Raw genomic sequence first — 13213 nt, forward strand, 5'->3', positions numbered from 1 at the left:
AGGTTGTTTTGTTCATTATTGCAATTGGGATATTGAAGTCTCTTACTGTTACTGTAGAACTATTTATTTCTCTATTCTATTCTGTTAGTTTTTGTTTCATACATTTTGGGGCTTTGTTCTTGGGCATTTATCTGTTTATTATAATCACATCTTCATGAGTTGACAATTTTTTCAGTATATAATATCTTTGTCTTTTTTAATAGTTTTTCATTGAAAATTCATTTTTTATGGTTTTGTGTTATTATCTGCACCTTTATTTCAACTTGAAGGACTCTCTTTAACATTTCTTTTAAGGCAGGTCTAGTGGCAATGAACTCCCTCAGTTTTGCTTATTCTAGGGAAGTCTTTATCTCACCTTCATTTTTTACTGAATATCATGTTCTCAGTTGCTGGGTTTTGTTTGTTTGTTTGTTTGTTTCAGCACTTCATATATAGCATTCTACTGGCCTGCAAGATTTCTGCTGAGAAATTCACTCATTGTTTTATGGAGGTTCTTGCTTTGCTTTCAAAATTCTCTTTGTCTCTGACTTTTGATACATTTATTTATAATGTGGTTCAGTGTGACCCTCTTAGATTTCATGCTATTTGGTGTCTTTTGGCTTCTTGAAGCTAAATGTCTGTTCTCCACCTCCACCCCTGATTTGGTAAGGTTTTTGGCTAGTCTTCATTTATTTTTTTAAAATATTTTTAAAGCTCTTATTTATTTGACAGAGAGAAAGAGAAAGTACAAGTAGGGAGAGCAGCATGTAGCCTGACATGGGGCTCCATCCCAGGACACTGGGATCATGACCTGAGCCGAAAACAGATTCTTGGCTATTCTTTAAATAAACTTTGTGCCCCCTTCTCACTTTTTTCTCCCACTGGGAGCCCCATATGTATATACTTGTCTGCTTGATGATGTCCTATAAATACCCTAGGCTTTATTCATTCTTTTTCTTTTTTACTTCTCTGGATAATTTTTAATGGCCTGTCTTCAAGTTTGTGAATTCTTTATTTGAGTTAAATCTGCCATTGAATCTCTTCAGTAAATTTTTCAGTTCAGTTGTTATTTTCTTTAGCTCCAAAATTTCTCTTTGATTCTCTCTTATATTTTCTGTCTCTTTTATAAATTCTCATTTTGCTTATGTATCATTTTCCTGAGCTTGTTGAATTCTTTATGATGGTTATTCTAAATTATTTGTCAGGTAATTTATATACCCCCATTTCTTTATAGTTGATTCCTGGAGTTTATTTCATTCCTTTTTATGTACTCATATTGAAAAAAACCAAAACAAAACAGTCTTTAATAGACTGGCTTTGGAGCTACGGATTCTGGGGACCACCAAAACCTTTCCTGTGGATGTGTCTTCTAGACTCCTGTGTATAAATTCTGAATTAGAGGCATTTTCCTTTTTTTTTTTTTTTTTAAGAGCTTATAAATCACTTGCTCCCTCTGGTTTTTGTCTGTGGTACTACAGGTTCTCTGGAGTGCTATAAGGCATCTAGCTGTCTTTTGTTTTCCTGCAGCTCCCAGGCTTTTAGAGTTTGTCAGGTCACATCAACTCTTTGAGTCAGGCGGGACAGGAACCAGTGCCAAGCTGGAATGTTATACAACCTAGTCCACTCTTCTCTTCTACCCAGCCAGGGTAGAGACCACCAAGCTACAATACTACTCCTCCTCTGGAGTGGCACCAAGCTACCTACCTCTCTCTTTTGTTCTCAGTGGCCCCCTGGCATTTGGGGATGCTGGGTCTTGTCAGTGCTCTGAGACCAGTGACACAGAAACCACCAGTCCTTCAGGCAGCTTCCTGAAAAAGCACAACATTGGATACATAGTCCAACAGTTTCCTTTCCCTGGAGAAATTGGGAATTGGGATTTTTCTACCCTTAATTAAAACCTGAGCCAGGGGGCGAGACTATGGGGAGGGAATGCATTCTAGTCTAAACTTTAGCCTTTGTGTTCAGTAGCCCCCATCTCAGCACCCTTTCCTGTCAGTACTTAGATTTAGGAAGGACAGAAAACAGTCCTCTGGTTAGTCTGTACATAGTCCCTCGATAGTCTGTACATTGGATGTATATTTCAGTCTTCTCTCCTTAAGGGAAAAGCCAGGAGTTGGAAGTTTTCCCTGAGTCACACCATGCTGAGCTGGGGAGAGGGACTAAGGCAAATGGTGCCACGAATTTTCCTACCTTCTATGTAGCTGGTTTCATACTCATCGAGGGGCGGGAGCCTCTTAACTGTTTTCCAGATTTCTCACAAAAGTAATTGTTCCATGTATCGTTGAATCACTATTTCCATGAGGGCAAGGAGGGTTTGTTGATGCATACTTACTGATTTTTAAAGTGGAGATGTGAGTGGATCATGTGGTAAAATTGGTATTTTGAAAATACTCTCTGGCTAAAATATAAAGATGTAAGAGTGATAAGAAACAGGAAATCAGTTAGGAGATTATTGGAGTAGTTTTTCAGGAGATTTTAATAGCTTGGACTGCGGTGTTGGCTTTGGATATGGAGAGATAGTTAGAAGACAAAAATTAAGAGGACTGGTAATAGATTGTACCTGGGCATTGAGGTGGGGAGAGGGAATTGTTAAGGATGACTTAGTGTTCTAGCAAAGGCAACTCAAGGGAATGGCGATATCCTTTATTGAAATAACAAACACTAAAATGTTATAAATTTGGTCTCTTATGAGACATTTCAGATGCCTTTGAGATATCTAACTGGTGAATTTGACTGTGCTTAAAAATATAACACATAAAGGAGCAAACTGGGTTGTAGATACAAATTTCGGAGTTTCAGGCCATATTTATTCTGCATCTTTAGGAATGTAATGTTCTCTCATTAGAATGTAAGTGCCATGAAGGCAGGTATCTTTTCTATGATGTTCTCTGCTTTATCCTTAGATTTTTTTCTTTCATGTTTCTGGCACATTGTATGGGCTAAATCTGTTTATTGTTATTTGTTTTATTATCTCCACCCTTCATCCCCACGCCTTGGTATTACTAAAAACATTCAAAAGAAATATATTCTGCTCCATTTTCACAATCATTATGTAATATTTCATACTTACATAAGAGTGCATATAATATAGATGTGAGTTATAAAGTATATTTATAAATTAATAAAATGCAAACATCAAAACTGCCACCTAAGAACTAAATATTACTGAGTTTAAAGCTATGTGGATGCCCCTTCTCAATCCCATCTCTTTGCCTACCCCCATAGTGTTAGTCAATGTCCTCAAGTTTGTAATTGCCATTCATTTTTTAAAAAAATGGCCTTACCACATACATACATATTCCCTAATACATATATATTCCTAAACACTGTTATTTAATTTTGCTTTTTTTTTTTAATGGCATGGTATTAGATATAATTTTCTGCCATTTGGTTTTTTCACTAATCCATTTATTTTTATTGCTTATCATAATCCATTGTATGACTATGAAATAGTTTATATATTACCTTTAGTAAATATTTTTGTTGTTTCTAGTCTTTTTATGTTCTGCTTTTTAAATAATGCTGTTGTTGACATTTCTGTAGAAATTGATATCTGATTTAAAATTTATACAGAAAAGACCTACCAAATTGTTTTTAAATAATTTTTTTCCATTTTGTTTCCCTCTTGAACCTGGAAATTGTTCCCCCAAAATTGGAAAATATTTTTCCTCTTTCTGTGTAAATCTTTTTTTGTTCTGAAGGCCTTCTGTTACTATTCATTTCCAGTGAATATATATGATTCCAAGTTTAAAAAATTCATTGATATGTTCTTTACATATATTATTACATATTTGAAAAGAATCACTATTTTCCATTCAGCACCAAATTCCCCACATATTTGAGCAAGGTTGATGATTCTTTGTTTTTGAGAGAGAGCAAGCAGTGAAGGGGCAAATGGAGTGGGAAAGAGAAAATGTTGAACTTCATTCCACGGCCATAAGATCATGAACCGAGCTGAAATCAAGAGTCACACACTTAACTGACCAAGCCACCCAGGCGCCCGTAGAGCAAGGTTGATGATTCTTATAAACTTCAGTCTTCTTTATCCTTACCAATTTTGTCCAGCTCATCTATAAATAGCTAAGAGGGGTACATCGAAATCCTCAGTACTATTTAGCGAATTCGTCAGTTTATCTTTATATTTCTTGTTAACTTTTCTTTTGTATATTTTGAAGCTATGTTTTAAGTGCATGAAGATTCATGACTGTTACCTCTTTTTAGTGGATGTACTTTTTAAGTATATAGAATATATATCTGTTCTAAAACTTTTTGCTTTGAAGTCTATTTTTTATGACTGTGATACACCTGATTGCTTTTGGTATATGCCTTGCATTTCTTTTCCTATAAATTCATTTTTAAGATTTCTATGTGGTTTAATTTTAAGTGTCTATTGAACAACATCATATAGATGATTATTTCTTTTTCTCTCTCTACCTCTTCCCTCCCTACCTACCTCTTTTCCTTTTTTTCCCCAAACAATCTGAGTGTCCAGTTTTAATAAACAAGTTAAATTCATTTGTGTTTGCTTTAAGTCTGGGCATACTTGGACTTATTATTTTGTGCTTTCTTTACCTCTTTTCTCCTTTTGTTTGTCTTATTCAATTAATATGGGTTTTTGTCCTTTCTTCCCATAGTGCTTTAGAAGTTCTGCGTGCCATTTATGTTGTTTTTTCCCAATATAACATCTTTATTGCAATATAATTTACATATAGCTCACTCATTTAAAGTGTAAATTCATGGTTTTTATTTGATTCACAAAGTTCTGCAACTATATTTGAACATTTTCATCACTCCATACCTCTTAGTAATCACTCCCCGTATTCCCCCTAACTTTCCCCCTTCATAGCCCTAGGCAACTTCTAATTTACTTTATGTCCCTATGCATTAGCCTTATCTGGAACTTACATATAAATGGAATTATACAATGTGTGGTCTTTTGTGTCTGACATCTTTTACTTAGTTTAGTTATCCCTTGAAAAGTGCTCTAATCCCCTATGCAGTCAAAAATCTGTGTGTGTAAATTTTGGCTCCCCCAAAACTTAACTACTAATCACCTACTATTGATGAGAAACCTTACTGATAACATAAACAGTTGATTAACACATATTTTGTATGTTGCATATATTATATATTGCATTCTTAACAATAAGTTAGAGAAAATCATAAAGAGGAGAAAATACATACATGGTGCTGTACTATATTGAAAAAAAATCTGTTTATAAGTGGACCCATACAGTTAAAACCTTTGTTGCTCAAGGGTCAACTGTATATTGTTTTTGAGGTTCATCCATGTTATAGCATGTATCAGTACTTGATTTTTATGATCAGATACTCCACTGCATAAATATACCATGTTTTATTTATCCATCAATCAATTGAAAGATATTTGGGTTGTTTCTACTTAGGGATATTATGAATAATGCTACTATGAACATTTATGTACAAGTTTTTGTGTAGCTTTGTTTTCATTTCTCTTGGGTATTATGAATGTAATTGCTGGATCATATGGTAGCTCTATATTTAACATTTTGAAGAACTATCTGACTTCTTCCCAAAGAACCTGCACCATTTTATATTTTCACTGCACTGTATGAGAGTTCCAGTTCTCTGTATTCTTACCATAAAAATAGATAAAACTGAAAAGCAAATTTTTTTTTCCTTTTTCTCTTTTTCTAAATTCTGACCAGGAGCTCTCTTAGTTATGATCAAATTATTTGTCTCTTACCTGCCTCAGCTTTACTTGAATTGCCTAAAATATATCTCTGAACTTGGCTTGAAATGGTATGGCAGGGGCACCTGGGTGGCTCAGTTGGTTAAGCAAGCAACTCTTGATTTCAGCTCAGGCCTTGCTCTCAGTCATGACTTCAAGCCCTGTGTTGGGCTCCACATTGGCATGGAGCCAATAAATACATACATATATACTGGGCGTGGAGCCTACTTATAAATGAATGAATGGTATGGTATGGAAATTTGGAAAGGCTGATAGGTGTCAAAGTGCATAAAATTTTTCTGGAAAAATAGTCTTAGCTATGATTGGATAATTAATTCTTCCTTTTCAATTAAAGCAAATTTAAATGGTTTCTATTTAGGGAAAAATTTTTGTCCTCGTTTTAAAATTTGCATTAACAATGAAGTTTTTCAGCTCTAATGCAAACCTAAAAAAAAATATAGCCTGTCTATTAGTGTCCCACCTTTTTCCTTTTTGTCCTCCTTATTCTCTGAATTACAATCTTATGTATAAATCTTATATACTAGCAATTCAGTTTTATTTTTTTAAAGATTTTACTTATTTATTTGTCAGAGAGAGAGTGCACAAGCAGGGAAGCAGCAGGCAGAGGGAGAAGCAGGCTCCCTGCTGAGCAAGGAGGCCTTTGCAGGACTCTCCCAAGACCCTAGGATCATGACCTGAATGAAGACAGATGCTTAACCAACTGAGCCACACAAGCATCCCAACAATTCAGTTTTAAAAATTTAATAGAATTAAAGAGTTTTAGAGCTAGAAGTTCCTTCAGCTATATCACCGAACTTTAAAGCTTTATTTTGCAGATAATTTTTAAAGACCTATTAATATATGACCGTTTGTTTTATATGTGCCATAAAATTGCCTGAACTGATTGATATAATGCATATTCTACTTTTTAATTGTAATATTCATGATTTATTTATAAATCCTTGGCTGCTTTCATTGTCTATAAGTTTTTGAAGTTCTTAGAATCTAAAAAGTCAGTAGATTGTTTTTTTCTTTGTTCATTATAACAAATTTTGAAATTTTGGATGTATCATCCCTGCTTTGAAATTTTTTTAAACTTGTGTTAGACGTTTTCTAAATCATATGCAACTCTTTGATATTCTGAATTCTTTTTTATGTAATGGGAATGTCTTTGGGGGTAAGTTTATATTGAACCAATTTCTTTGTTCTTTCTGAAACTTGCCTTCTTAAATAGATTTTATGGAATATATTTTGGAATGACCAACTTAGTGATCTTCAAGTAAAGTGAGAGGTATCCATCCAGATTTTATTTTTTATTTTTTTATTATTTTTTTAAAATATTTTATTTATTTATTTGACAGTGAGAGATCACAAATAGGCAGAGAGGCGGGCAGAGAGAGAGAGGAAGGGAAGCAGGCTACCTGCTGAGCAGAAAGCCCGATGTGGGGCTTGATCCCAGGACCCTGAGATCATGACCTGAACCGAAGGCAGCGGCTTAACCCACCAAGCCACCCAGGCGCCCCTCCATCCAGATTTTAAATGTTAAAAATATATTGTACTGGCAGTTATTATTTCAAGATCAAGGAATCAAAGATGAAAGGCTGTTTTCAGATGACAGAAAACAGTATATCATTGGATTAAGTTGCATTAAGTATCAACAATTATGCAAATTCATGTCACATGTTACTGGTTTTATATCCTTAGGATGTTTATATCTTCTTCTAAACTGCCTATTCAGTAGAGAAATTTAAAGAGATTAATATATTATTCTGAACATTATCAAATTTATAATAAGTCTTATCTTTGCATTGAAGTCTCAGTTTGACTCTCCCGCATACACTGTAGCCCTGAATACTGTTACAAGGTTTTCATACTTCCTAGCACTGATGAGAGACTAATTCAAAAACAGTGCATATTCAAAAAGCAAATTTTAATGGTCAACCCTTGAGTCACTCAAAGTAAGATAGACTTTTAGATTTAATGACTGCCCTACTTTTTTCTTTTTTAACCTAATGACATGGTGTTACAGAGAATTTTTCTTCTTATTAATCAGGGTACCTTGACCACCGTATAATACACAATGAGGTTTTTTACCAGTTAGTGATTTTCTTAGTCTGTTCCAGTTGCTATAATAAATTACCACAGACTTTGTAGTTTATAAACAACAAAAATTTATTTCTCACAGTGCTAGAGCCTGGGAGACCCAAGATCAGGTTGGATGACAGCCCTCTTCCTGTTTGGTAGGCAGGGTCTTCTGGCTGTGTCTCATATGGTGGGGATCCCTTTTATAAGAGCACTCATTTCATTCATGAGAGCTCCATGCTCATGACCTAATCACCTTCCAAAGGGCCTATTCATAATACTATCATCTTTGGGGATTGGGGAGTTCAACGTATGTGTTTTGAGGGAACATAAACATTTATACCATAGTAGTGATAAAAATTTTTATCTTATGATCTTGCTAAATTTAATTCTGAAAATAGATAAGGGTGATGGGGTGCCTGGGTTGTTCCGTCGTTTAAATGTGGGACTCTTGATTTCTCCTCAGGTCACCATCTTAGGGTCCTGGGATCAGCCCCTGTCAGGCTCTGAGCTCAGCAGGGAGTTTGCTTCTCTCCTTCTCCTTCTCTCTCTGCCTTTTGCCTGCCCATGTGCATGTTTTCTCTCTCTCTCTCTCAAATAAATAAAATCTTTATAAAAAAACAAAATCGATAAGGGTGAAATTCTGAGGAAGTAAACCATCTTATAAAATTTAGTTTCTGTTTTCTAGAAAATTTGTGGTAATTCCCTGTTGCTTTCCTACTTTATAATAATTGGTCTATACTGCATGGAACTCTGCATAGAACAAGTGGGTAAAACAGATCAGTTTAAATCATAATAATTTTTAGTACTGGCTTTTGTCTTTTTATTTCAGCTCTTATGTTTATTGTTAACTTCTACTTCCTTTGCATTTACCATTTGATTTTCTTGCTTCTTAAAAAGAATGCTTCAATGTAGTGTGTGTGTGTGTGTGTGTGTGTGTGTGTGTGTGTGTGTATACACACACACACACAATGGAATACTATGCAGCCATCAAAAGAAATGAAATCTTGCCATTTGCAATGATGTGGATGGAACTAGAGGGTATTATCCTTAGTGAAATAAATCAATTGGAGAAAGACAACTGTCATATGATCTCCCTGATATGAGGAAGTGGAGATGCAATGTGGGGGGTTTGGGGGGTAGGAAAAGAATAAATGAAACAAGATGATATCGGGAGGGAGACAAACCATAAGATACTCTTAATCTTGCAGAATAAACTGAGGGTTGCTATCGGGAGGGGGCTCGGGAGAGGGTGGTGGGGTATGAACACTGGGGGGCGGGTGTGCTGTGGTGAGTGCTGTCAAGTGTGTAAATCTGGCGATTCACAGACCTGTACCCCTGGGGCTAAAAATACATTATATGTTTATAAAAAAAATAAATAAAAATAAAAAAAGAATGTTTCATTTAATTTCATGTTTTTAAAACAAATACATCTTAAACTATAAGTATATATCTAACTATTGCCTTTACTGAATCCCATATTTTGAATTGTGGGTGCTTTACTTATCATTAATATCTGAAGGTTTCCGGAATTCTCTGTTTTTTCTCTTTTAACTATATGGTGTTTGTCTTTTCTAGCTTTTTTTTTTTAAATATTTTATTTATTTATTTGACAGAGATCACAAGTAGGCAGAGGCAGGCGAGAGAGAGAGAGAGAGAGGAGGAAACAGGCTCCCCACAGAGCAGAGAGACGGATGCGGGGCTCCATCCCAGGACCTCAGGATCATGACCTGAGCTGAAGGCAGAGGCTTTAACCCACTGAGCCACCCAGGCGCCCCTGTTTTTTCTAGCTTTATTGAGATTAGTGGACATATAATCCATGTGTTCTTTAAGAACACATGTTCAGTTTGTTTACTGGGTTTTTTTTTTTTTTTACCCCGCTAACTCTATATTGTTTTTTAATCTAAAGTTACATTGTTACTAGACTCTGTGGTTAATCTGATATTCTTTGAAATTTATTGGAAATTGTTTTATATTATAGCACATGGTTATCTTTATAAATGTGCTCTTGTGCTTGTATATTTTCTACTTGTTAGCAACCTGAGTCTGTTTATATATTTATTGGATTCTGTTTAATCGGTGATGATCAAATTTTTAAATGGCTTAACTACCTATGGACTAGGTAAAATAATCTTAAAGAATCTTCACTAAAGAATCTTTAGTTGAAGTTCCTAGGTGGTCAGTCTGTTAGGTGTCTGACTTTTGATCTCAGCTCAGGTCTTGATCTCAGGGTTGTGAGTTCAAGCCCTGCATTGGGTTCCTCTCTGGGCATGGAGCCTCCTTCAAAAAAAAAAAAAAAAGTAAGGAAGCTTTAGGTGGGGATATTAAGGAATTTCACTTTGGGTTTAAAGAGATAACTTAAGGGACGCCTGGGTGGCTCAGTTGGTTAAGCAGCTGCCTTCGGCTCGGGTCATGATCCCAGCCTCCTGGGATCGAGTCCCACATGGGGCTCCTTGCTCAGCAGGGAGCCTGCTTCTCCCTCTGCCTCTGCCTGCCATTCTGTCTGCCTGTGCTCACTCTCTCTGTAAAATAAATAAATAAAATCTTTAAAAAAAAATAGAGATAACTTAAAATTTATCAACTTTGACAGAAGTCATTTTTTTCTGCTTTTGAAATCCCAAGATAGCAATCATAGAAGTAGTAGTAGCAAAAGCAGCAACAGCAGCAGTAATTTAGTAGTAATAGAAATGGTGGCAGTTAACTTTTACGGAGCTCTTACTATCTGCCAGGCATCATCATTCAGAGCTATCTAAATTAGTTAATGAATTTAGCCCAATAACGACTCTATGACATATTCTTGTTTTTCTCATTTTATAGATGAGAAAAGTAAAATGAAGAAAGGTTAATTTGCTTACCATAGTCACATTGTTGTCACATTCTCTTTCAACAAACCAAGGTAAGTTTGTTCATTTGGACACAAAACAAGTTCATTTTTTTCTTTCTCCTTTTCAGTTATTAGAAAAGTTAAAAGAACGTTGGCTCTACACTGGTTTATGGCATAATCTAGAGTTGGTGAAGACAGTCATTGTAGAACCTCAGGGAGGAGAAAAAACTGATTTTGATGAATTACTGCAGGTGTACTATGATGCAATCAAGTGCAAAGGCGAGAAAGGTAAATGGAAATTATTTGATGGTCAATGAAACAGTATTTTTATCATAAAGTAAGAAGTTGATGCTGTCAGAATTTTGTTATCTTTTTTTTATGAATTGCACTTAATAGAAAAATTATACTTTATAATCTGGTTGAGAAGAAAATAAGGTGAAAAGATTCTGTTATTTGGAGCTGTTCTCCTATGAATATTTTCATTTGGAGATGCCAGTTCAACTTTAAGAAACAGCGTATATTTAGGTAAAGAAGACATTTAGTATAGTCTTCCTTACACTACCTAAAATGTTTTGTGAAAGAGGGTGGACAGAGAATGCATAAATATCTTCCTTACTAGCCAGATGAACCCTACACTTTGATGCAAGTAAATGTACTTTATGCTTACATTCTATTACATAAAATGAATTTGAGATTTCAAAACACAGCTGAAGGCTCCATTTCAAATTTAGCAAATGTCCATAAAAAAGTTTGACAGGAAGAGCTAATAGTAATAACTTATGAACAGTGTACCATCTTAAAGATGCTACAACATAATTGTTAATATTGTCAGCATGATGATATTACACACAATGTTCTTTAGGTTTTAAATGTTTTCCAATATAATATTAGATTCAATGTGATATATAGTACAAACTAGAGTTCTTTAAATCATTCTGAAAACTTTACATTCTCGTGGTAAAAGTAGTGATTGCAATTTCACTATTTTAAAGATAAAACAATGCCTGATTGCTTAGTTCATCTGCAAGTTAATAATACTCTGATGTGGCTTTTCTGTGTATGTTATCTGGGAATACACAGTTTGTAGATTTATTTGGTATCAGAAATGTAATTTTGTGTCCATTTTAAAACTTTATTTCATCATGGTTTTTTATTTGATTCTTTTAAAGTTGCTATTATTACTTAATTAGATCTTTTCAAAATGACAACAAGCAGCTTTGGAGAATTTTGGGTGTGCTTTTTAAAACTTTATTTTTTGTTGCTTAAGATGGAGCCCTCTTGGTAGCAGTTTGTCGTGGTAAAGTGAGCGAGGGTCTGGATTTCTCAGATGACAATGCCCGTGCTGTCATAACAATAGGGATTCCTTTTCCAAACGTGAAAGATCTACAGGTAGGCCAGCAAACCTTAAGTTTTGTGTATCACAGAAATTGTTGATTTTAAGTTTTTATTTAAGTTCCATTTAGTTAATGTACAGTGTAATATTAGTTTTAGGTGCTGAAGTTCTTGAATATTATGTAAAGTTAATTGTATTTGTGTGTGTGTGTATCCTCAGATATTTTAATGCTCTGGTGACTCAGAATGAGTGAGAAAAGTTTAGTAGACATGGATTTATTTTATTTTTTTTAAACCTTTAGTAATTTATCATTTGATTTATTTTTAATCTTTTTTAAAAGATTTTATTTATTTGACAGAGAGAGAGACACAGTGTGAGAGGTAACACAAGTAGGGGGAGTGGGAGAGGGAGTAGCAGGCTTCCTGCTGAGCAGGGAACCTGACGTGGGGGTCAATCACAGGACCTGGGATCACGACCTGAGCTGAAGGCAGATGCTTAAGACTGAGCCACCCAGGTGCCCAGATTTATTTTATTTTTAACTTACATTATCTTTTGCTCAATAAGAGTGATTTTCAAAGTGATCCAACCCAGGAGTATCAATCAGTATCACCCGGGAACTTGATAGAAATACACATTTTCTAGGCTCCATCCAGACCAACTGAATCAGAAGCTGTGGAGGTGGAGCCCAGCAATTTGTGTTTTATAAAGCTCTTAGTCATAGACTTACAAGGGTCCTCCAGAGAATTCTAGAATTCTAGGACTCTTTCTTTATTTCCCTTCTCTCAGTACCATACACTGCCCTGCTAATTTCAGTGATTTAGCTGCTCCAAAATCTGACATCTTGCATCGCAGCTTGGCAGGACAACCATACTCTGCTTGTACTTCAGTGTTCTAGATAGAATTGTCAGGAAATTATATGTAGGAAAACAGCTGAGAATCATGGAGTTCACCTAACGGATTTCCCTAATCTCTGAGATTATGGTCTTATGCAATGGGAGGGACATTCCCAAACCAGTTCTTCTGTCTTGGCCAAAACAGGAGTTTTGCTTCATTATCACTAATTGTTTACTAAACATATTTGAAAAATTATCTGTAGCAATAATTTGAAGCCTAAGGTGATGTTATTTTCCATCAGCAAGGATTTTCTTTTATTTCCTACTGGAATTTGAAGGTGCCAGCAATCTGAGACCAAGACTTAAGGTTTTCTGGCCATTTAGCTGACTAGAATGAGTATAATTTATATCCTTCCTCCTAGGATACAACCCATTAGGGTCTCATACCAAAG

General features: G+C 35.2%; 1 protein-coding gene across 1 annotated transcript in view; it reads left to right on the forward strand.

The window, feature by feature from the left end:
• Window positions 1-13213, forward strand: part of BRIP1 (BRCA1 interacting helicase 1) — a 180137-nt gene that overhangs the window by 116728 nt on the left and 50196 nt on the right. The window contains exons 15-16 of the mRNA XM_045070134.1: window positions 10724-10883; window positions 11863-11984. Coding sequence (XP_044926069.1) covers window positions 10724-10883; window positions 11863-11984 — 282 coding nt within the window. The remainder of the gene's footprint in view (window positions 1-10723; window positions 10884-11862; window positions 11985-13213) is intronic.

The sequence above is a fragment of the Mustela putorius genome, unplaced genomic scaffold, assembly GCF_011764305.1.
Source record: "Mustela putorius furo isolate JIRA1106 unplaced genomic scaffold, ASM1176430v1.1 tig00003962_pilon_pilon_pilon, whole genome shotgun sequence".
NCBI classification, from domain to species: domain Eukaryota; kingdom Metazoa; phylum Chordata; class Mammalia; order Carnivora; family Mustelidae; genus Mustela; species Mustela putorius.